At 39.4% G+C, this 23,003-nt stretch overlaps 1 protein-coding gene across 2 annotated transcripts in view; it reads left to right on the top strand.

Annotated features, from left to right (window-relative positions):
- Positions 1-23,003, top strand: part of ARHGAP19 (Rho GTPase activating protein 19) — a 67,869-nt gene that overhangs the window by 27,202 nt on the left and 17,664 nt on the right. For both annotated transcript variants that reach the window (XM_044240237.1, XM_044240236.1), the window contains exons 2-8: positions 1,063-1,328; positions 2,413-2,493; positions 4,361-4,570; positions 7,086-7,312; positions 10,284-10,370; positions 17,568-17,633; positions 20,001-20,192. In XM_044240237.1, coding sequence (XP_044096172.1) covers positions 1,063-1,328; positions 2,413-2,493; positions 4,361-4,570; positions 7,086-7,312; positions 10,284-10,370; positions 17,568-17,633; positions 20,001-20,192 — 1,129 coding nt within the window. The remainder of the gene's footprint in view (positions 1-1,062; positions 1,329-2,412; positions 2,494-4,360; positions 4,571-7,085; positions 7,313-10,283; positions 10,371-17,567; positions 17,634-20,000; positions 20,193-23,003) is intronic.

Genomic DNA, 23,003 nt, shown 5'->3' with positions numbered 1-23,003 from the left:
AAGAAAGAAAAAGAAAGGAAGGAAGGGAGAAAGAAAGAAAACAAAACAAAACAGACACCTGTGTAGGGACCCAGGAACCAAAGAACTGTATGGGTAGAGTAAATGTCTCCAAAATGTCTACTACACTATTTAGATGTAGTTTTAGCTCTTAAATAGTTTCGTGCTTGCTGTCATGTGGTTTCCGTGGCATTTGAGACTGGCCTAAATGTAGTACTGTCAACAGTTGGGACACTGCATGGGAAATACTGTACGGTACTGGCTATAGTCCCAAGGTCTTAACTATTACCCATGCTGTGTTAGGAAGAACAGTGGCAGGTCTGGCATCTTACTAGTATTTAACAGTAAAAATTCAGGGTTTTGCTGGTTTTTTTTTTTTTTTTTAAGGTTTTTATTTATTTATTTGACAGATCACAAGTAGGCAGAGAGGCAGGCAGAGAGGCAAGGAGAGAGAGAGGAGGAAGCAGGCTCCCCACTGAGCAGAGAGCCCGATGCGGCCTCGATCCCAGGATCCTGGGATCATGACCTGAGCCGAAGGCAGAGGCTTTAACCCACTGAGCCACCCAGGCGCCCCTAGGGTTTTGCTGTTTTAATAAGGAAATGTGCCCTGTGTGACTACCAAATTTAATATACCGTTGGGCTTGGGAGGCTCTAAGGATCTATGTCTTATGGTGTACACCTGAAATTAAGGGGCAAAATCGGGTCTTACGTATTTATTTATTTATTTTTAAAGATTTTACTTATCAGAGCACGAATGAGCAGGAGGAGGGGAAGGGGCAGAGGGAGATGGAGATGCGGACTCCCCATTCAGCAGGGAGACAAGTTGTATTTAGAGGTTATTAAGTATCTTTTCATTAAATGAAATTCCTAAGTATCTAGGTGGGTATAACCTAAATAGCAACAAGCTCAAATTGTCTTCTTTTGTACAGTGAACAGACTAAGGATTAGGTTTTTTAAACCAATATGTAGGTTAACCCACAGAAACAGTGAATAATTGTATGACTTACAGAGCATGAGAAACATGTACAAATGATCCCCTAAAGTTTCTTGTTTCATTTTTTTCAGTGATGCCATCTGCAATTTTGTTATCTGCAATGACTCTTCCCTTCGAGGGCAGCCCATTATCTTCAATCCTGACTTCTTTGTGGAGAAACTCCGACATGAGAAACCTGAGGTGTTCACCGAGTTGGTGGTCAGCAATATCACAAGGCTCATTGACTTACCTGGAACTGAGCTGGCTCAGCTGATGGGGGAAGTGGACCTTAAATTGCCTGGTGGGGCCGGCCCAGCGTCAGGATTCTTCCGGTCTCTAATGTCTCTCAAGCGAAAGGGTAGGGCATGTGTCTGTGAAGGGCGGGCAGGTCGCAGCTGCTCCCTGGGCTTCACCTCCTCACATCTGTATTTTCACTGAGTTGCTATTATGTAAAGGTGTTTTTTTTTGGGGGGGGTGCATTTTTCTCATTTTCTTAAGTAGTAAAATCTCAGGTTAGCAATAAAAATTTATAAAGTAGGGGCGGGGGTGGGGGACAAATTTATAAAGTAGCTAAACTAAAGCAAGTGTATCAGTCCCTGAGAAAGGTGACATGATTCAGTTTAGGTAGTTACCTTGATTTTCATGCCCTATGACATAGCTGGAGAGTACAGTAAAGAAAGTTTGAACTTTCCTTATTGCAGTTCTCGAATGTTTTCATTCTATGGACTGCTTTGATAAGGCAGATACCTATGAGTCACCCAAAATAAAAGCCTTCCTAGAAAATAAATTGTGGGACTGCTTTTGATAAGATATTAAAGAGGTACTATTTTATTAAGTATAAGAAAATCATTTATGGTAGAAAAAAAGTTTGAACATTGTAACAGATCAGGCATATACCAATGCCAGTGAATAATCTGTCATACTTCGACAGTTGTGGTTCTAAATTTTGTTTATTTATTATTCATTTTAAAGGTTTTATTTTTTATCTTAGAGTGCATGGGCTGGAGGGGGGAGGTGGCAAAGGGAGAGGGAAAGAGAGAATCTCATGTACTCTGTGAGAGCTTGAAGGCCAGTGCAGGGCTCCATCTCAGGACCCTGAGATCATGCCCTGAGCTGAAACCAAGAGTGGAATGCTCAACTGACTGAGCCACCCAGGCACCTCACTGTTTTTCTTTTAAGTTAAATATCAACACACTAGGTATTGTTACTTAACTAAGAAGATGGTCTTTGCCTTCAAGGAAGCTATGACTAATATTAAACTTGTGGAGAGTTGATTGAGAGTTGTTGAATTTTTGGGTATACTTCTAGCTTTAAGGTTCTGTTTATTGAATCTGTGAAAGCATTTGCTGAACTGTAATACAGGATGTGCGAGTGGCTTTAAGAATGATGATTTTATACTATATATGGAAAATGTAGCTCTGTCCTGTTGTATGGTTTTTTAGAAAAAGGAGTGGTATTTGGATCCCCATTGACGGAGGAAGGCATTGCCCAGATATACCAACTAATTGAGTATCTACACAAAAGTAAGAGTTCTCAAGATTTTATTATTCTTTGTTAATGAAGAATTATCAGTTTTCTGTTGAAAGCTAACTTCCTTGAGTGAGTAGGTACCAATGAACAAAAGATACTAACCAATGATAATTTTAGGTGGCATGTTTCTAAATATATTCCCCCCCATTTTTTTGAAGATTATTATTTATTTATTTGGCAGAGAGAGAAATCACAAGTAGGCAGAGAGGCAGGCAGAGAGAAGGGGAAGCAGGCTCCCTGCTGAGCAGAGACTACCCCTCCCCCATGTGGGGCTCAATCCCAGGACCCTGAGATCATGACCTGAGCCAAAGGCAGAGGCTTTAACCCACTGAGCCACCCAGGCTCCCCTAAATATATTCCCTTTTAAATTTCATCTCATATATTGGTTTGTTTTATACTCTCAAAGATGTAGATAGATTAGATAGTATCTATAAAATCACATTTTCTTTTAGACTCAGGCTTTTTTTTTTTCTGGAAAAATAGATTATAAAGAATCATGATCTTTCCTCAAGGGACTATGATTTATCACTAAAGATAGTTTTCATCTCTGGAATTCTATAATTAAAATATATTCTTTGCTTAATGCTTATTTATTTTGTGGTGGTTGTGCTGGTTATGTCTTGCTGTAAGTGCTTGGTAAAGTTGAGTGTTGTGAAATGTGTGGTGTATGTGATACTTCGACAAATTCAATACAAATGCTTATTTTTGACTTTTTTATGTGGGGCATTCTGGTAGGAGCTAGAGCAGAGGTTGCAAACTGATGGGGTAAGGACTTGAGTCCTTTACGTTCACATTTTGTTTGGTTGGGAAAGGATTAAAGTAAAAATAAAATCAGTTATCAGTGGGGAATGGGGAAGGTCCAGGTTTTTGAATTCTTTGGGTGATAGGAAGATCTAGTATCTTGGGACCCTCCCTTGGGCACAATCAGCTGGAGCACAAGTATGTACTCTCTAGTTTGTTCTGGTTCCCATTCATTCATTTATTATTATCTGTCTGGCCCTCTAAGGCATTTGAACTTGAACCCCTGAATTTAGGGGGCTATACAAAAATAAATATGTACCTAAGTTGAAAACATGAACTCTCATGGTTCTTCCAGATTGAACCAAAACTCTAATTCTCCTCTTTCTTAATCCTCTTAGATTAGTTTAGAACCTAATTGGAAGGGAAAAACAGTTCAGCTGGGGTGATCCTAAGCTTCTGGGAATCTCAGTCCGAAAGGTGATCTGACAGGTTAGAATTCTGATTTCTGGGGCAGTGCAGAGACTCTAGATTCATTTTGGACTGAGAAACCATTTATAGGAGCAACAGACTACCACAGATGAATTCATTCCCTCCAGACAAAATCTGAGATAACCAAAGGGAAGGAGCATTCTAGGAGATTTGGCTTTCTTCCAACTTATTTTTCTTTTTTTAAGATTTTATTTATTTATTTGACAGAGAGAAATCACAAGCAGGCAGAGAGGCAGGCAGAGAGAGAGAGAGAGGGAAGCAGGCTCCCTGCTGAGCAGAGAGCCCGATGCGGGACTCGATCCCAGGACTCCGAGATCATGACCCGAGCAGAAGGCAGCAGCTTAACCCACTGAGCCACCCAGGCGCCCCCTCTTCCAACTTATTTTTCGAGCTCATTCCAGTCATTGTTTAGGTAAAATTCAGTCTCTGAATGTGCCTGGTCCTGGGCAGACTGTCTCCAGGTGCTCAGGGATGTTCAGACAAGTCTCCTTAGGGGCCATTAGATTTAAAACTTTTCTGGGAAATGGGGAGAAAACCTCCTTCAAGGTCTTTATAAAAGGTTCTTTTAGATGACTTATTTTAATTGTGACTTCTTTTTGCATGTCCTCTTGTTTTTTCCATGCTAAACAGACTTGAGAGTAGAGGGTTTGTTTAGAGTTCCAGGGAATAGTGTCCGACAGCAGATTTTAAGAGATGCTCTCAATAATGGAATTGATATTGACTTGGAATCAGGGGAGTTTCATTCAAATGACGTTGCTACCTTGCTGAAGATGTTTCTGGGAGAGCTACCTGAGCCCCTGCTGACTCATAAACATTTCCATGCACACCTCAAAATTGCTGGTGAGTATAGGGGGTGAGAAGGAGGTGTAAATGAATACATTTCTTTGGATTGAGTAAAGTTGTTTGGCATTTTCTGTTTGTAACCCATAGCAGTACTTCTGCCAAAATTGGTTAAGACTTCATGGTATTTTGGGCTCTCTGGGTAGTATTGGCTAATTAGGTTTTCAGGTGTTTTTCTTGCTAAATCAGCTTCTTTGATGATAAATTCTGGGTTTTATTTATTCTTGTATCCCTGATGAGTCAGGAATACAAGATGGATCACAAAGCATTGTGCTTTGAATATTTTAGTTGCTTAATAAATGAATGCTTTTCTGTGGATTAATTCACGTACCTGAGATGGTTGCAGGTTTGTTATATTTGCAGTGGTTTGGGGCTTTAGCTAAGTCTTACTATGGCTCAGTTGAGATCATCTGTAATCTTGGAAACTTGTTTCTTGAAAATAATTTTGTTTTCTAAGTAAGCAGTACATTCACACGGTTCAAAATTCAAAAGATTCATAAAAGTATAGAGCAAAAAAGCCCCTCTCCCACCTCTGTTTCCCAATACCCAGTTTTTCTTCCTGGAGGCAACCAAGGCAATTGATTTTTAGTGTATCCTTTCAGAGGTATTTTACACATTTACAAACAAATACTTACATATATTCTTTTTCTCTTGTGGATGTTCCATTTTCAGCTCATATTTCCCTCATTCTCTTTTATGTCTGTGTGGTGGGGAATTCATTCTTAGACTGCGCAGCTCTTAGGTTGCTATAGGCACTCAGAGCACGGGGCATCAAAATCCGTACTGCATTTACTTGGTTTCTGCCCTTGGCCATTTTCTTCTTTCTTTCTAATTTTAAGGAAAATACAAGTTTTTCTGTTGAGTAATGTTTAATACTTTTTTTTTTTTTTAAGATTTTATTTATTTATTTGTCAGAGAGAGAAAGAGGGAGGGAGGGGGAGTGCACAAGCCAGGGGAGCTGCAGGCAGAGGGAGAAACAGACTTCCTGCTGAGCAAGGAGCCTGATGTGGGACTCCATCGTAGGACCCTGGGATCACTACCAGAGCTGAAGGCAGACTTTCAGGTGATTGAGCCACCCAGGTGTCCCTAATTTTTACTACCTAAAAAATTTGTAAAATCTCATAAGGGTAGATTTGTTTTTTTTTAGCACTCTCAGTGGCAATCTGAATTATACAAATGAATAAATACTATTAGAATGTTATAGGGCGCCTGGGTGGCTCAGTGGGTTGGGCCGCTGCCTTCAGCTCAGGTCATGATCCCAGGGTCTCCGCTGGGCGCTGGGCGGAGAGCCTGCTTTGCTCTCTCTCTCTCTCTCTGCCTACTTCTCTGCCTACTTGTGATCTCTCTCTGTCAAATAAATAAATAAAATCTTTAAAAAAAATGTTATATAACTTTATAATTATTTTGGAGAGAAATAAAGTTGGATCTCGATAAAGATATAGAAAATATGATACTTTTTTTATGTGTTAACATGAAGACTGCTTATCCTGTTCACTTTTCTGTTGAGTTAATTTAGTGCAATATTTGAAATCCTCCGCTCCCCCACCCCATGACTCACTGTTCCTTGTGATCATATTGAGGTGTGGCACAATTGTAGCATTTGGTATGCCTTGCTGATAACTGGAAGGGATTTTTGTTTTCAGTTTCATGTTAACAGAGAATAGTTTTTAGAAATATTATCTGCCTTTCCTAAACTTGGAATTATTATTGAAGTTAAATAGTTTAAAACACAACACAGCATAATCATTTTCAGGATTTGAAATTATATCCAAATGGTTATTTGTGACCTTTGAAGTTCTGATTATCAAGGGGACTGTTTTTATTGATAACGTGTGTAGCTTCTTTGGGGAGAAACAGTGATTCTGATTCCATGGGGGAGCTGTGTCGATCATCCTCCTATTCCCACGTAATTCATTGTCATATTTCTTCTAACAGTAAAATATCTGGGTAAAGAAAAGTGAGGGGGTGGCATTGTCAAAGATTTGTGTGGACATGTTTTTGTTTCTCTGTATCCCTAAGAATATTTATCTAGGAATGGAATTGCTGGGTCATATGGTAACACTATGTTTAGCTTTCTGAGGAACTGCCAAACTGTTTTCCGAAGTGCACCATTTTACGTTCCTAGGGTTTAGGAGGGTTTAATTTTCTCATCATTCTTGCCAACACTTGTTATTTTCAGTTTGTTGGTTATGCCATACCAGTGGGTATAAAGTAGTATCTCATTGTGGTTTTAATTTACTTTTCCCTGATAGCTAGTGATAGAGAATATACAAATGCTTATTGGCCGTTTGTATATCTTCTTTGGAGAAATGTTTTTTCAAGTCTTTTGCCTATTTAAAATTTTTATTATCTTTTTTTAAATTATTGAATACTGACACTATTATATTTTGCTATAATCTGTGTTTATGCCTGATTCTTTTTTGGATTGGAGTTGAGGGGAGGATAATAGTAGGCATGTTGATTTTTCTTCCTTGTATTTTCTCCCTCCTTTGCAATCATTTCTTTTGTCCTCAAGATTTGATGCAGTTTGATGATAAAGGAAACAAGACCAATGTTCCAGATAAGGAGCGGCAAATTGAGGCTCTCCAGTTGCTCTTCCTCATTCTCCCTCCACCCAATCGTAACTTGCTGAAGTTATTGCTTGATCTCCTGTACCAGACAGCAAAGAAACAAGACAAGAATAAGATGTCTGCCTATAACCTTGCCCTTATGTTTGCACCCCATGTCCTGTGGCCGAAAAATGTGAGTGTTGAGGGGAAGAGCAAAGATTGCTTGGTTTTCTTGGGCTTGGCCTTATCCTGGGGCTGTACCTTGGTGAGGTTATCAAGGGTCCAAGGTCTACTCTTCAGCTTTACAATGTTAGGAACTTTGTTAGTTCCTACTTTGTTAGTTCATTTGTGAGTCATTAAACTTGAAGGGGCCAATTCTTGTAACCTCATGTATAAATCAATCTCTGATAAACTTGAAAGATAGTTTATTAATGGAAGCTCTTAGTAGAAAATTGTAGCTACTAACTAAAGTAGAATACTCATTTTGGCTGGTCACTGAATATTCCTTCTTAACAGGAAGGGCTTTTGAAAAATTAGATTGATTTCTGAAGATTGTGTAGGATAAATTTAGACTAGAACCATATAGTTTTACAGGATAATGTCACTAAGCTTTTAGGTAAGATGATATAGAACAGTCCTGCCTTATTCTGACTTTTCTATTTCTTGTAGATATGCTTTCCTTGGAAAAAGCTGAATGTGTTTTTTATTACTGAGACCATGGCTTTCTCAGTGACTTAAGTGAGAAATAAATTATTAAAAGTCTTTTGAACTAATTTTTGACCTGGAGGCATGTAGCTTTAGGTTCCTTTATGTTCCTGCCCATATATATATCATATATATATGATATATATAAATACATGATATATTTTAAGATTTTATTTGTTTATTTGACAGAGAGGGAGGCAGGGAGGGAACATGAGCAGGGTGAGGGGCAGAGGGACAAGCAGACTTGCAGCTGAGGAGGGAGCTTGATGCAGAGCTCAGTCCTGAGACTCCGGGGTCATGACCTGAGCCAAGGCAGATGCCCAACTGACTGAGCCACCCAGCTGCCCCTGTTCCTGCCCATTCATAATGTGGGTTTTATTGCATGATGGAATTGGAAGCCAGAATATTTGGGTTAGAAGCTGCAAACCAGCTATATTATCTGTGTCTTTGCCCCCCCCCCCCTTTTTTAAAGATTTTATTTATTTGACACATACACAGAGAAATCACAAGTAGGCAGAGAGGCAGGCAGAGAGAAGGGTCCAAGGTCTACTCTTCAGCTTTACAATGTTAGGAACTTTGTTAGGTTCTTTGTTAGGTTTGTTAGGAACTTGAAGAGGTTCTTCGCTGAGCAGAGAGCCTGATGCGGGACTTGATCCCAGGACCCTGAGATCATGACCTGAGCTGAAGGTGGAGGCTTAACCCACTGAGCCACCCAGGTGCCCATCCTTTGCCTTTTTTATACTTAGGCTCTTCCTCTGTAAACTGGGCATAAATTAGTACTTTATTACTTATCTCATAAGGTTGTTGGACTAGAAATAGATAGGGTATGGTGACTTATAAAAGATTTTTGGGATTATAAAAAATGAGAAAAGGAAGATTAAGGAGAGCAGTTGTGGAATGCCTGGTTGGCTCAGTCAGTACAGCTTGCTGAAACTTGATCTTGGGGTCCTGAGTTCTAGCCACACAATGGGCTAGAAAAAAAAAAAAAAGGGAAAGGAGTAGTATGGAATATTTTACATAACAAGTAACGAGTGAAAAAAATGTGATCTTCTAGGCCAGGAAGAACCTCTGCCCAGACAAAGGTTTCCGGGGAGGTCGGTAAGAGTAAAAGGACACACCAACATTTGTCTGTATTAAGGAGGTCAAGCCTCCTAATGAAAGAATTTTAGAACCAGCCAACTGAAATTATGAAAAAAGTGAATAATCTCTGCCTTAAAAAAATATTAAGAGATCTTGGTAAAAACAAACAGATTAAGTAACAGAGATATGAGGCTTTGGGATAATAGAGATGCTCAAGTGCTCTTTTTTAGAGGCAGGAGAGACAAGAAGAAAATCAATGAACTTATGTGTTTTTAAGAAACAGATGTCACCTTTGGTATCAACTAGTAGTGACCGTTCTCTCACCTTTTGGAGAAACTCCAGTTTCTCTGAAGAGGCAGTGTCTTTTTTTTTGTTTTTTTTCTTAAATTTAACAGAGATCACAAGTAGACGGAGAGGCAGGCAGAGAGAGAGAGATAGAGTGAAGCAAGCTCCCTGCTGAGCAGAGACCTGATGCGGGACTCGATCCCAGGACCCTGAGATCATGACCTGAGCCGAAGGCAGCGGCTTAACCCACTGAGCTACCCAGGCGCCCAAGAGGCAGTGTCGTTTTTTTTTTTTTAAACATTTTTTTTTTTAAGATTTTTTTCTTTTTTTAATTTATTTGACAGAGAGATCACAAGTAGGCAGAGAGGCAGGCAGAGAGAGAGAGAGGAGGAAGCAGCCTCCCTGCTGAGCAGAGAGCCCGATGTGGGACTTGATCCCAGGACCCCGAGATCATGACCTGAGCCGAAGGCAGCGGCTTAACCCACTGAGCCACCCAGGCACCCCTTAGGCAGTGTCTTTGATGGTTGGTATAGATTCCGTTCTTCCTGCCCATTTTGAATCCCAGACTAGATTCTCTTTAGCAGCTCTGCTTGCATGTATAATTCTTGAGAAGAATTAGGAAACAAAGATTGTTTTTCAAGGATTTTTTGGTAACTTCAGGGACACCTGGTTTCTCCTAGATTATGTCATTTTCAGTAGAAACCCTGCTGAACCAAAAGGCCTTTCCAGAATTAAACATTATATTAGAAGCACTGTTGTTAGGGGAAAAAAGCCACTGTATCTTTGAAAAAATAAGCTTATTGGTAAGTAAATGGAGTATCTCTTCCATTTCCCAGCTCTTTTTTTTTTTTTTTAAGGTTTTATTTATTATTTATTTGACAGATAGAGATCACAAGAAGGCAGAGAGGCAGGCAGAGAAAGAGAGAGGAGGAAGCAGACTCCCCCCTGAGCGGAGAGCCTGATGTGGGACTTGATCCTAGGACCCTGAGATCATGACCGGAGCCGAAGGCAGAGGCTTTAACCCACTGAGCCACCCAGGCGCCCCATTTCCCAGCTCTTAATCCCCCTCTTTTGATTTCTTTTCCTCTGAATAGGTCACTGCAAATGACCTTCAAGAAAATATCACAAAGTTAAACAATGGGATGGCTTTTATGATCAAACACTCCCAGAAACTTTTTAAGGTAAGTAAGGGATGGGATTTGGGTGGTAACAAGATAAGGAGGTTGAAGCATGGTGGGATTCTCATCAGGGATATAAGGATGACAACCAAAAAGGTCCTGATTGGGACTTGAAACCAGGTTGGACAGTGGCAAAACCCAGAGAAAATAGCCAAGGTGAGGAGGAATAGGAAGGTATCTGGAGGCTGAGTAGGTTAATTGGCTCCACTGAGTCATTTTTCCTTTTTAATGAAAGCTGGTGTGTATTGGCAGTTGGGTGAATTTATCCTGCCTGCTTCCTGTCAGTAGGGTTTTGAGGGTCTGACAATCTCTTTTCATTTTGTACCTTGTCCCTTTTAGTCCAAACTGTCAATATTTCTGGCCACATAATTTTCTCAACTTTGTGGTTCTATGGATTTCAGAGGGAGTCACTCCATTACACAAAACCCACATATACAGATCTTTTGAAGACAAGCCCTTTTCTACCATGGTCTCCTGCTGAGAAGACTGAGGAATAGTACCTTTTCTGCTTCTTAGAGGCCCTCTCATTTGATTGAGACAATCTTTATTCTCTTGAAAGGGCCCTTTGTATGACTGGAAATTTTGACCTTTTGATGTTTCTGAGATTCAAACAAAAAGTTTCACAGTCGTATTCGTGGTCTTTTCTGTAGAGCAAACTTTCCTGATAGTGAATTTCTCAATTGTAGTGTCTTGCCATCTGGAAAAGCTGAGAATTGAGAGAGAATTGACTAAGTTCTTCATATAAGTGGAATCACACTTCTTGTGATTAGCTTATTTCACTTGGCATGTTTTCAAGGTTCATCCACATTGTAGTATTTGTCACAGTTTTCTTCGTTTTTTAAGGATCAGTAATATCCCTCTCGTTGTATATATCACATTTGCTTATCATTTATCTGTTGAGGACACTTGGGTTGCTCCCATGTTTTAGCTCCTGTGGATAATGCTGCTATGAACATGGTTATACAAATATCTTTTTCGAGACACTCCTTTTTTTTTTTTTAAGATTTTATTTATTTATTTGACAGACAGAGATCACAAGTAGGCAGAGAGGCAGGCAGGGAGAGAGGAGGAAGCAGGCTCCCCGCCGAGCAGAGAGCCTCATGTGGGGCTGGATCCCAGAACCCTAGGATCGTGACCTGAGCCGAAGGCAGAGGCTTTAACCCCCTGAGCCACCCAGGTGCCTCTAGACACTGCTTTTACTTTTAATTCTTTTGGGTATCTAGAAGTGGAATTGCTAGATTACATGGTAATTCTCACTGAACTGCCATACTGTTTTCTATAGTGACTGTATCATTTTACATTCCTGCCAGTGATGTACAAGATTTCCCATTTATTCACATCCTTACCAACAGTTATTTTGTTATTTTGGTTTTTTTTTTGGTGATAGTTATGAGGTGGTATCTCATTGTAGTTTTGATTTGCATTTCCTTAATGATTCGTGAGTCGTTGAACATCTTCTCACGTGCTTATTGCTTGTTTGCTTGTCTTTGGAGAAATGTCTGTTCAAGGCCTTTGCCCATTTTTAAATTTGGTTGCTCTTTTATTGTTCAGTTGTAGGAGTTGTTTATATATATCTGGATAGATGTATGATGTGCAAATATTGCCTCCCATTCTGTGGGTTGCCTTTTTACTCAGTTAATAGAGTCTTGGTACACAAAATTGAAAATTTTTTGTGAAGTCTCCCATTTGTTTATTTTTTTCCCTTTTGTTGACTGTGTCTTTTGTGTCACATCTAAGAAATCACTGCCAAATCCAGTGCTTCAAAGCTTTTGTTGTATGCTTTTTAAAAAATTTTTTTACAGCCTTAGGTATTATATTTAGGTTATGAATCTATTTTGAGGCAATTTTCCTATATGGTATTAAGTGTCCAGCCTTATTCTTTTGCTATGGATATCTAGTTTTCCCAGCATCATTTGTTGAAAACCTGTCCTTTCCCATTGAATAGTCTTGGCATTCTTATTGAAACTCATTTGACCATATATGTGAGGGTTTATTTCTGGAATCTCTGTTCTATACAGTTAGTCTATGTGTTTGTCTTTATACTGGTAGCATACTATTGTGATGACTATAGTTTTGTAGTAAATGCAGGGTGTGAACATAGAGGCCATCCTAGGATTTATTGACTGTAGGATGGTGAGTGATCCAGAGTCCAGAGTTTAGAAATGAAAAATCAGAATCTTAGTAGGCTGGCAAACAGAGGGCTGCATCACAGGCTTGGGTGCTCAGGTCAAAGATTTTCATCGGTTAGAGGTCAAGATCTAGATAAGTGGATTAGAACAGTAGGCAAAGGACAATAGGACAAAGAATGTTTTTTGTTTTATTTTGTTTTTATAATTATATTTTACTTTTTTAAAGGTTTTGAGAGAGAGCATGAGTGGGGGGAGGGGCAGAGGGAGAGAGAGCAGCAGATTCCTGGCTAAGAAGGAACCCAATGTGGGGCTCGATCCCAGGACCCCAGGATCCTAACCTGAGCTGAAGGTGGACTCTTAACCAGCTGAGCCACCAGGCACCCCATGTTTTGCTTTGTTTTTAGAGAGAGTGTCTTTTGGGGGCAGAGCTGTTTTTGTTTTTTCTTTTTTTTTTAATTTAACTTTTTAAAAAGTAATCTCTACACCCAACACAGGGCCTGAACTCACAACCCCAAAATCAAAAATCGCATGCTCCACTGACTGAGCCACCAGACACTGTTTTTTTTTTTTAAAGTGAATTTCGTAGAATAAGTGGGTGTGGGCTCTGTCATAGTCTTGTTTGGAGGAAATTTCTTTTGGTTTTGAGCTCTGCCTTTATAGTTTACCAAGGTAAAAATTAAATTAGTCTTTACGTGTCTGCCTTCAGCTCAGGTCAAGCCCTGCGTAGGGCTCCCTGCTTGGTGGAAGGCCTCCTTCTCCCTCTCCCACTCCCCCTGCTTTTGTTCCCTCTCTTGCTGTCTCTCTGTCAAATAAATAAAATCTTAAAAAGAAAATTGAACTGTAGGTGTCTTAAGGTTTTTGTCTCAAGACTCTTTTTTTTTTTTTTAAGATTTTTATTTATTTATTTGACAGACAGAGATCACAAGTAGGCAAAGAGGCAGGCAGAGAGAGAGGAGGAAGCAGGCTCCCCGCAGAGCAGAGAGCCCGATGTGGGCCTCGATCCCAGGACCCTGGGATCATGACCTGAGTCGAAAGCAGAGGCTTTAACCCACTGAGCCACCCAGGCGCCCTGTCTCAAGACTCTTTTTTTAAAACTTCATTCTGAAGTTTTTCAAATATAGATAAAAGTTGTAAAACAGTGAACACTCACTGTTCTGAGGTTCAACAAATGTTACCATTTGCCATATCTACTTTATCTTATTCCATATATTCATTTTTGTTTGTTTGTTTTGTTTTTGGCTGAACCCCTGATGGTAAATTGCAGACATCGTAGTACTTCATATGTAAATACTGAAGCATGTATCTCCTGCGAACATTCTCCTAATAGTCACAGTACCATTATCCTAAGAAGATTAATAAGAATTGCATATTAGCTAACATTCAGTCCAGATTCAAATTCCCCCAGTAAATCCTAAGAGTATATTTCTTTTTTTTTTTTGTATTCATTATTTATTCACCACACCCAGTGCTCCATGCAAGCCGTGCCCTCTATAATACCCACCACCTGGTACCCCAACCTCCCACCCCCCCCGCCACTTCAAACCCCTCAGACTGTTTTTCAGAGTCCATAGTCTCTCATGGTTCACCTCCCCTTCCAATTTACCCAAATTCCCTACTCCTCTCTAACGCCCCTTGTCCTCCATGCTATTTGTTATGCTCCACAAATAAGTGAAACCATATGATAATTGACTCTCTCTGCTTGACTTATTTCACTCAGCATAATCTCTTCCAGTCCCGTCCATGTTGCTACAAAAGTTGGGTATTCATCCTTTCTGATGGAGGCATAATACTCCATAGTGTATATGGACCACATCTTCCTTATCCATTCATCCGTTGAAGGGCATCTTGGTTCTTTCCATAGTTTGGCGACTGTGGCCATTGCTGCTATAAACATTGGGGTACAGATCGCCCTTCTTTTCACGACATCTGTATCTTTGGGGTAAATACCCAGGAGTGCAATTGCAGGGTCGTAGGGAAGCTCTATTTTTAATTTCTTGAGGAATCTCCACACTGTTCTCCAAAGAGGCTGCACCAACTTGCATTCCCACCAACAGTGTAAGAGGGTTCCCCTTTCTCCACATCCTCTCCAACACATGTTGTTTCCTGTTTTGTTAATTTTGGCCATTCTAACTGGTGTAAGGTGATATCTCAATGTGGTTTTAATTTGAATCTCCCTGAGGGCTAATGATGATGAGCATTTTTTCATGTGTCTGATAGCCATTTGTATTTCTTGATTGGAGAAGTGTCTATTCATATCTTCTGCCCATTTTTTGATGTGTTTGTCTGTTTCGTGTGGGTTGAGTTTGAGGAGTTCATTATAGATCCTGGATATCAACCTTTTGTCTGTACTGTCATTTGCAAATATCTTCTCCCATTCCGTGGGTTGCCTCTAAGAGTATATTTCATAGCTTCTGTTTTTAATAACATAAGGTAATGGAGGTTTATATTATTGCTTTTGATTATCACACTTTTTCTTTTCTTTTGTTTTTTTTTTTTAAAGATTTTATTTATTTATTTGACAGAGATCACAAGTTCACAAGTAGGCAGAGAGGCAGGCAGAGAGAGAGAGGAGGAAGCAGGCTCCCTGCTGAACAGAGAGCCCGATGTGGGGCTGGATCCCAGGACTCTGGGATCATGACCGGAGCTGAAGGCAGAGGTTTTAACCCACTGAGCCACCCAGGTGCCCCTGATTGTCACACTTTTAATCTGGAACAGTCCTGATGCTTTTCCTTCATGTCATTGATTTGTTGATGCATTCAGGCCAATTGAGTTATAGAATATTCCATATCCTAAATTTGTCTTATTGTTTTCTCAAGGTTATTTGACTTGTTCTCTGTCCCTTTTTTTTGTAGTTCCTGTAAACTGTAAGTTAGGTCTGGAGGATTGATTAGATTCACGTTAAACGTGTATTTGGGGAAGCTTCACAGCTGGTGTTTGTGTACATTGTATTGTGTCAGATTGCATCACATTAGGAGGTGCAGGATGTCAGATTGTCTCCCTCTCAGGGATGCTAATTTTGCTAACTGCCACATCTCTCAGTTATAAAGGTATACTTCTCTCTTCGCAATTAGTAAGTAATCTGGAGGGTGATTACTTAATGTAATAATTTTAGCATCCATTGATAGTCCTGTTGGAATCTGTGATTATATTGGGTATTACAAAACAGTTGCTTTCTAATTCTACTGTTTAATCTTTATTAGTTGACTTTTTTCTTTGGAAGAGAGCTTTCCTTTCTTCAGTTTCTATGAACATTTCTATAGACTCATAGGCTTGTAGTTACTCAAAGTCTTAAGTCAATTTCAGTTCATTTTAATTTTCAGCTTGTCTCAGATTTGGCCAGTGAGAGCCCTGGCAAGCTCTTCCTGCTGTGTCTCTTTGACAGGATTCCATTAGTCTGTTTCCTTCCTGGCATAAAAATGTCCCCAGCTCACTTTGCATTTGCTCTGCTCTGGGCCTGGAATCACTTATTTTCTTCAAGGAGCCCTGGTTTCTTTGAGTGACACTAGTTACACTCATTGTTTCTGGAGGGCAAGAAGTAGATTAAAATTCTTTTTAAAAAGAAATGATTAGTTCATTTTTTTTAAAGATTTTTTTTTTTTAAATTTATTTGACAGATCACAAGTAGGCAGAGAGGCAGGCAGAGAGAGAGAGATGGGGGGAAGCAGGCTCACTGCTGAGCAGAGAGCCCAATGTGGGGCTCGATCCTAGGACCCTGGGATCATGAACTGAGCTAAAGGCAGAGGCTTTAACCCACTGAGCCACCCAGGTGCCCCTAATTGTATTTTTTGAATCTGTAGAATATTTATATGGTTAAAAAGTCTAAACTTCACAAAAAGGTGTACTTAGATAAATCTCAGTCATTGTCCTAACCATTTTCATTATTTTCTCATTTATATCCTGGTTCCCTTTGTGTTTCTTTTTTTTAAATTTGTTTTTTATTTTTTAAAGATTTTATTTATTTATTTGACAGACAGAGGTCATAAATAGGCAGAGAGGCAGGCAGAGAGAGAGGTGGGGGGGGAAGCAGGCTCCCTGCTGAGCAGAAAGCCTGATGCTGGGCTCCATCCCAGGATACTGAGATCATGACCTGAGCGGAAGGCAGCGGCTTAACCCACTGAGCCACCCAGGTGCCCCTCTTCTTTCATTTTTAATGACTAGATAGTCATGTGTTATATGGATGTGTAAAAATTCATTCAACCAGTTCTCTATTTTAGATGTTTAGGTTGTATTTAATCTTCGATTAATATCATCCAAGTATGTTTTTGATTTCTGCAGATATATCATCAGGATGGTTTTCCAAAAGTGAGATTTCTGGGTTTAAGGGTAAATGCAAATGTAATTTTCTTAGATGTTACCGAATTCTCTCCCATAGCAGTCGTATTATTTGACAGTTCTGCTGGGATTGTATCACGGTATGGTGTCATAGAATTCTGTGCAATGTATCAATAAACTAAATTCTTTCTTTTCTCTTGTTACCCCATAGTAATTCTAAGTGGTATTTGCTGTACAGTGAATTTAAAATGTGACTTAGGGACCACTTGTAATTTGTAAGGTTTTTTTTTTTCTTTTTTCTTTTTTAAAGATTTCTTTCTTTAGAAAGATCATGTGTGTGAATGTGGAGGGGCAGTGGGAGAGAAACTCAAGCAGACTCCCCACTGAACTTGGAGCCCCACATGGGGCTCAGTCCCAGGTCTCTGAGATCGTGACCTGAGCTGGAATCAAGAGCTGCCTGCTTAACTGACTGAACCACCAAAGTGCCCCTTTTGGGGTAGTTTTTGTCAAAGATAAACATTACTACAAATGTCTGTATTTTTGTTTCTGGCTCATTTGAGTATATACATGCCATATTTGATTTTTTAAACTATAGTACTATCTTTTCAAAAACAGTTTTCCTATCAGAAATCTTTTGAGATACCATTTGGTGGCAAGAGAAAGGAAGCTATGGAATAGGGCATTTTAAGGATTGCCAGTCAGATTATTTCAAGAATCACTATTCTTGTGCTTGTGGTCTGAGAGAATTTTAGATACTGCTAACTACTTGTTCTTGGTTTTCTTTTTATATCCTGCCCAGGCTCCTGTTTATATTCGGGAATGTGCCAGATTGCACTATTTGGGCTCCAGAACTCAAGCATCAAAGGTAAGAATAGGAAATTGATCTTAGCCCAAACAATGAGAGAGTTAATTAAGATTAGTGGAGTTTTAAAACAAAGTGTGAAATCAGAGTAAAGGCAAATGGAAAATAAAAATGGAAAATAAATGTTTTTGGAACATGGAAAATAAAATGTTGTTACTGTTTTTTGTTTTTCTTAAAGATTTTCTTTATTTATTTAATTGACACAGAGAGAGAGAGAGAGAGACAGCAAGAGAAGGAACACAAGCAGGGGGAGTGGGAGAGGGAGAAGCAGGCTTTCTGCTGAGCAGGGAGCCCGATGTAGGGCTTGATCCTAGAACCCTGGGATCATGACCTGAGCCGAAGGCAGATGCTTAACCAACTGAGCCACCCAGGTGCCCCCAAATATTGTTACTGTTATAGTTCAAAGTTATCTAGTCAGTTTGAGATAACGTAAAAGACTGAGATGAAAGTTACATGTTGAAATAAGAGAGCCCCCACATAGTCATCTTGTTTCCTCTAGAGATAACACCACTGTTGGATGGTATCCTGTACATATGAGTGATGGTGTAGACTGCTTGCTTAAAGGGTTCCATAAAGCACCTGTGCATCTTTTTTTTAAGATTTTATTTATTTATGACAGAGAGAGATAGTGAGAGAGGGAATACAAGCACAGGGGAGCTGGAGAGGGAGAAGCAGGCTGTACGCCAAGCAGGGAGTCAGATATGGGGCTCGATCCCAGGATGCCAGGATCATGACCTGAGCCGAAGGCAGATGCCCAATGACTGAGCCACCCAGGTGCCCCTCACCCCCTGTGCATTCTTATAGCATACGATATAAACAGGCTGTAAATAGCAAATGTATTAAATATTTTACAGCAATAAATCACAGTTTTCTATAATACATTCTTGTTTCAGGTTCCGTGGTAACACTCTGTAAAATATCTCAAAGACTTGAGACCACAAGGGCTTAGAAAGCAAATGTGTGGTATTTATATAGGGATGCTTGGGTGGCTCAGATGGTTAACTCTGCTTTCGCCTCGGGTCGTGATCCCAGGGTCCTGGGATCAAGTCCTGCATTGGGCTCCCTGCTCAGCGGGAAGCCTGCTTCTCCCTCTCCCTCTGCTGCTTCCCCTGCTTGTACTCTCTCTCTCTCTGTCTCTCTCTCTGTCAAATAAATAAAATCTTTTTTTAAAAAATAAGACTGTATAATTATTAAGCTTCAAAACTGAGCAGTTTAAAAAACTTCACAAGTACTTTTTGATGATCTCTATTTAGCCTTTCTTGGTTAGGAACTTACGCTGTCATCTTATGGTCTTGTATTTGCTCCTCTTTCTTTACGCTTTTCATTCAGTAAATATTTGGTGTGACCAGGAAAACAGTATAACTGCAACTAGTCAACTAGTTTAACTGCAGTGTAGCTTTTCTTAGAGAGTTGTTTCTTTCCCTCCAACCACTCTTATGTAGTTATCCCATCATATTCTGGAGGGAGGAAAGAGCACCAGCCAAGAGCCTTTGCACTTGGTCTCCAGATGGCTCCATCGCGTTAGTATCTAAATGACTTTAAACTTGGGGCTTAACTTCAGTTTTTTCTTCTATCAGGTGGAAATGATACTTTCCCTGCTACCTTATAGGAAAGCAGTGAGAGTTAGGTGTAATAAAAAGATGCTTTGAAAATTGAACTCTTTTTTTTTTTTTTTTAAGATTTTTATTTATTTATTTGACGGACAGAGATCACAAGTAGGCAGAGAGGCAGGCAGAGAGAGAGGAAGGGAAGCAGGCTCCCCGCTGAGCAGAGAGCCCGACACAGGGCTCAATCCCAGGACCCTGGGACCATGACCTGAACCGAAGGCAGAGGCTTTAACCCGTCCAGCCACCCAGGCATCCCTGAAAATTGTACTCTTACATAAATATAATTTTTGGTAGCAATATTCTTTTTTCCTTTAAAGTCTTTATTTATTTGTCAGGGAAAGAAAGGAGAGAGAGAGAGAGAGAGCGATCGAGAGAGCATAAGCAGGGGAAGAGGCAGGCAGAGGGAGAACCAGGCTCCCCACTGAGCAAGGAGCCCGATGTGGGACTCTATCCCAGGACCCTGGGATCATGACTTGAGCTGAAGGCAGGCGCTTTACCAACTGAGCCACCATTGCTATTTAGAATAGCAATATTCTAAATAAATTTAGGTTCTCTAGGCAAATTTTTGGGAGTGGGCTATTAATATCGTCTGTAATTAATAGGTTTCTTTTCATGTGATAATTCTATTTAAATTTTTTCTTATTCCTAGGTATGAGCATAGCATGCTCCCCACTTCTTTCTCCTTTTTTGTTTCAGGTTTGTAGAAACTTGAAAACAAAGCTGGCGGGATATATTAATTTGCTTTTCTTTAAATTTTCTCTAGGATGATCTTGATCTGATAGCTTCATGTCCTACTAAGTCCTTCCAATTGACAAAATCTCAGAAACGGAATTGGGTAGATTCTTGCTCTCACCAGGAGGAGACCCAGCAGCGTACGGAAGAGGCATTGAGAGAGTTGTTCCAACATGTTCACAATATGCCAGAGTCAGCAAAGAAGAAACAACTTATTAGACAGGTACCCGAAGGCAGGGAAACAGTGGTGGGGCTTTGGAATGTGATCAAGGTTGTGGAATCACTAACGAATACTGCTAAGAATCTCATTTAATTTTTGGCTCTTATTGGCCCAAGCTTGGCTTGGCCAGGAAAGCAGACTTGTCAGTGAAACCTCAATGGCAGTCTCTGAACTACTGTCCCATTAAAGAAAGGAGTGGAGGCTCTTGGATTTTTAGAGTTAAACAGAAGGATCCTAGTATGGTTAGAGTTTCTCGAATTTTGGTCATGTACCAAGCATGCTGAGAGAGAACCAGCAGTTGCAATATATTGTTCCAACGTTTAAATCCTTCAGATTTTCTTGGCAAATAATTTATTCTTTCTGATGTCAATTTCCTTGTTTTTTAAATAGTAATTGAAATATCTATGTTTCATGACTATATAAGGATTAGAGTCTATCTGAAGTGGCTGGCACAGTAGAGCAAAAGTGGTAGTTCTTACTAATGAGTCAGAAAACACTGTGTAAATTCAGGGACCTAGTTCGATATTAGAAAGTAGAAATTCTGGTAGCTAAGTTTGTTTATTTTGGAGCTAATGGAAGCAAAATTGGTCTCTCATTTGCCATTTTGAGACTAAAGTGTAGTTTGAGTAAATCCCCATGACTTCATTAGTTTCTTTCTTGGGAAATTTGTTTTGTCTCAGTCCCTCTTGAATTTTAGCTGAACGGGCATAGTCAGCCTCTTGACTTCTTATTCAACTGGACCTTCTTGAGGGAAGTCTGTGTTTTTATTTTTTTTATGCCTAATCTGAAGCTTAGGGCCAGACAAAACCGTGTGCTCAGAAAAATGTTGAACTGAGCTGTTCTTAACAATTGATAGAGTCCTTCAAGAGAAGTTTTCTGTTACGCTCTTTGAAGTTACTTTGAGATTTAGCAAATCGTGTTATGACTGGAATTCTCAAGGGTGTTGGCTGAGTATTACTGCAGTTTCAAAGTGGTGAAGTGATTTAATTCTTGTTGGAAACTAAGACAACAGTTCAGGGCCAAGTGTCATGACTTTTGTCATCAAGAAAGCAGAGGGTTAGAGATAATACAAAGGAAAAACTAACATCATTTTTGCTCTTTTTAGAAAAATAGGACATCATGAGGATTCATCCCACCAGGGTTTACCTTTTCGGTATTTCAGACTTTTTCCTGTCAATAAATTTCTGCATAGTTTGGGTCATACCACATACTTTCTTTTCTCTCTCTTTTTCACTAAACATTATAGCATAAACATTTTCTCATGCTTCCTTGTGAACTCCTTGCCTACATTTAAAATACTGCCACTTTGTCTTGGTGAAACTATAATTTTTACTATTTCCTGATTTTTCTCTCTGTGATTATAAGAATAGTAAATATTCACTATAGAAGCAGTGCAACCTCCAGAAGAGTGTAAAGAAGAAAAATCACCTGTAATCATCCTGAGATAACCACTGATAAAAGTTTTGGAGTATTTTCTTCTATGAGTGTTTTCTTTCCATGAATATATGTATTTAACATTTTTTCTTTTGTTTGAGGTCATAATATATATTCAGTTTTAAAAATTCCCATCCTTTTAACATTATATCATGATCATGTCCCATGTCGTTAAAAGGCTGTGAACATTTTTAATGCTGTGTAATATTTCATCACATATAACCTAATGTGTATACAGTTTACCTACTATTGGATATATTTGGGAATTAGATTATTTTTTAGCTTATAAATTTTCATAGGCATTTTCATTGCAGAGTTTTCCTAGAAGTGGCATGACCAAAGGGTATGCATTTTTTTTTTTTTTTCTGGATATAGCTTTTGGGTCCCTGTTAATGTATAGGTCCTTCTTTCTCTCCCCTCTTTTTGTTTTCCCCCTAAAAAATTGCCAAAGTTTGTTTGAATGATTTTTTTTTTTTAAAGATTTTATTTATTCATTTGACAGACAGAGATCACAAGTAGGCAGAGAGAGAGAGGAGGAAGCAGGCTCCCTGCCGAGCAGAGAGCCCGATCCTGGGAGGCTCGATCCCAGGATCCTGGGATCATGACCTGAGCTGAAGGCCGAGGCTTTAACCCACTGAGCCACCCAGGTGCCCCTGTTTGAATGATCTAAAGTTTGACAATTTAGGTTTAGAGAAAAACTGCAAAGATAGTACAAAGAATTCTCATGTATCCTTTACCAAGGAGCCCTTCACTCCTAATGTTAACATTGTTAATACTAAGAAATTAACATTGGTCTATTACTATTAAGGTTAGAGATTTTATTCAGATTTTAGAAGTTTTTTTTGCTAATGCCCTTTTTCTGTGTCAGGATATAATCCAGGTTACTACATCATGTTTAAATACACATAGTCACATATTCTCTCTCCCTCTCTCTCTCTCCCCTTTATGTGTGAAAGAAACCATATAGATTGTTTTCCACAGTCTAGATTTTGCTGGTTGCACCCTTGTGGTGGTATTGAACATGTTCCTCAGTTCACTGTATTTATGATAAATTTGTAGTTAGATCCAATTCTAGAAACTTGATCTGAATACCAATTAGTTTTATTTAGTTAGTTAGTTTTTGAGTAAGGACTTCATAGGTGATGTGTATTTTTTAATACAGTCATTCCTGCCCCTTATCTGTGGGGGGTGCATTCCAAGACCCCCCAGTATATGCCTGAAAACCATGGATGTATGATTTTTTTAATACATACATACTTATAATAAAGTTTAATTTATAAATTAGGCACAGTGCGAGATTAACAATGGTAACTAATAAATAGAACAAGTATAACAGTATACTATAATAAAAGTTATGTGAATGTGTTCTTTCTTTCAAAA

Source organism: Neovison vison, chromosome 2 (assembly GCF_020171115.1).
Source record: "Neovison vison isolate M4711 chromosome 2, ASM_NN_V1, whole genome shotgun sequence".
In the NCBI taxonomy this organism is placed as follows: domain Eukaryota; kingdom Metazoa; phylum Chordata; class Mammalia; order Carnivora; family Mustelidae; genus Neogale; species Neogale vison.
This window is presented reverse-complemented; position numbering and strand designations above follow the sequence as displayed.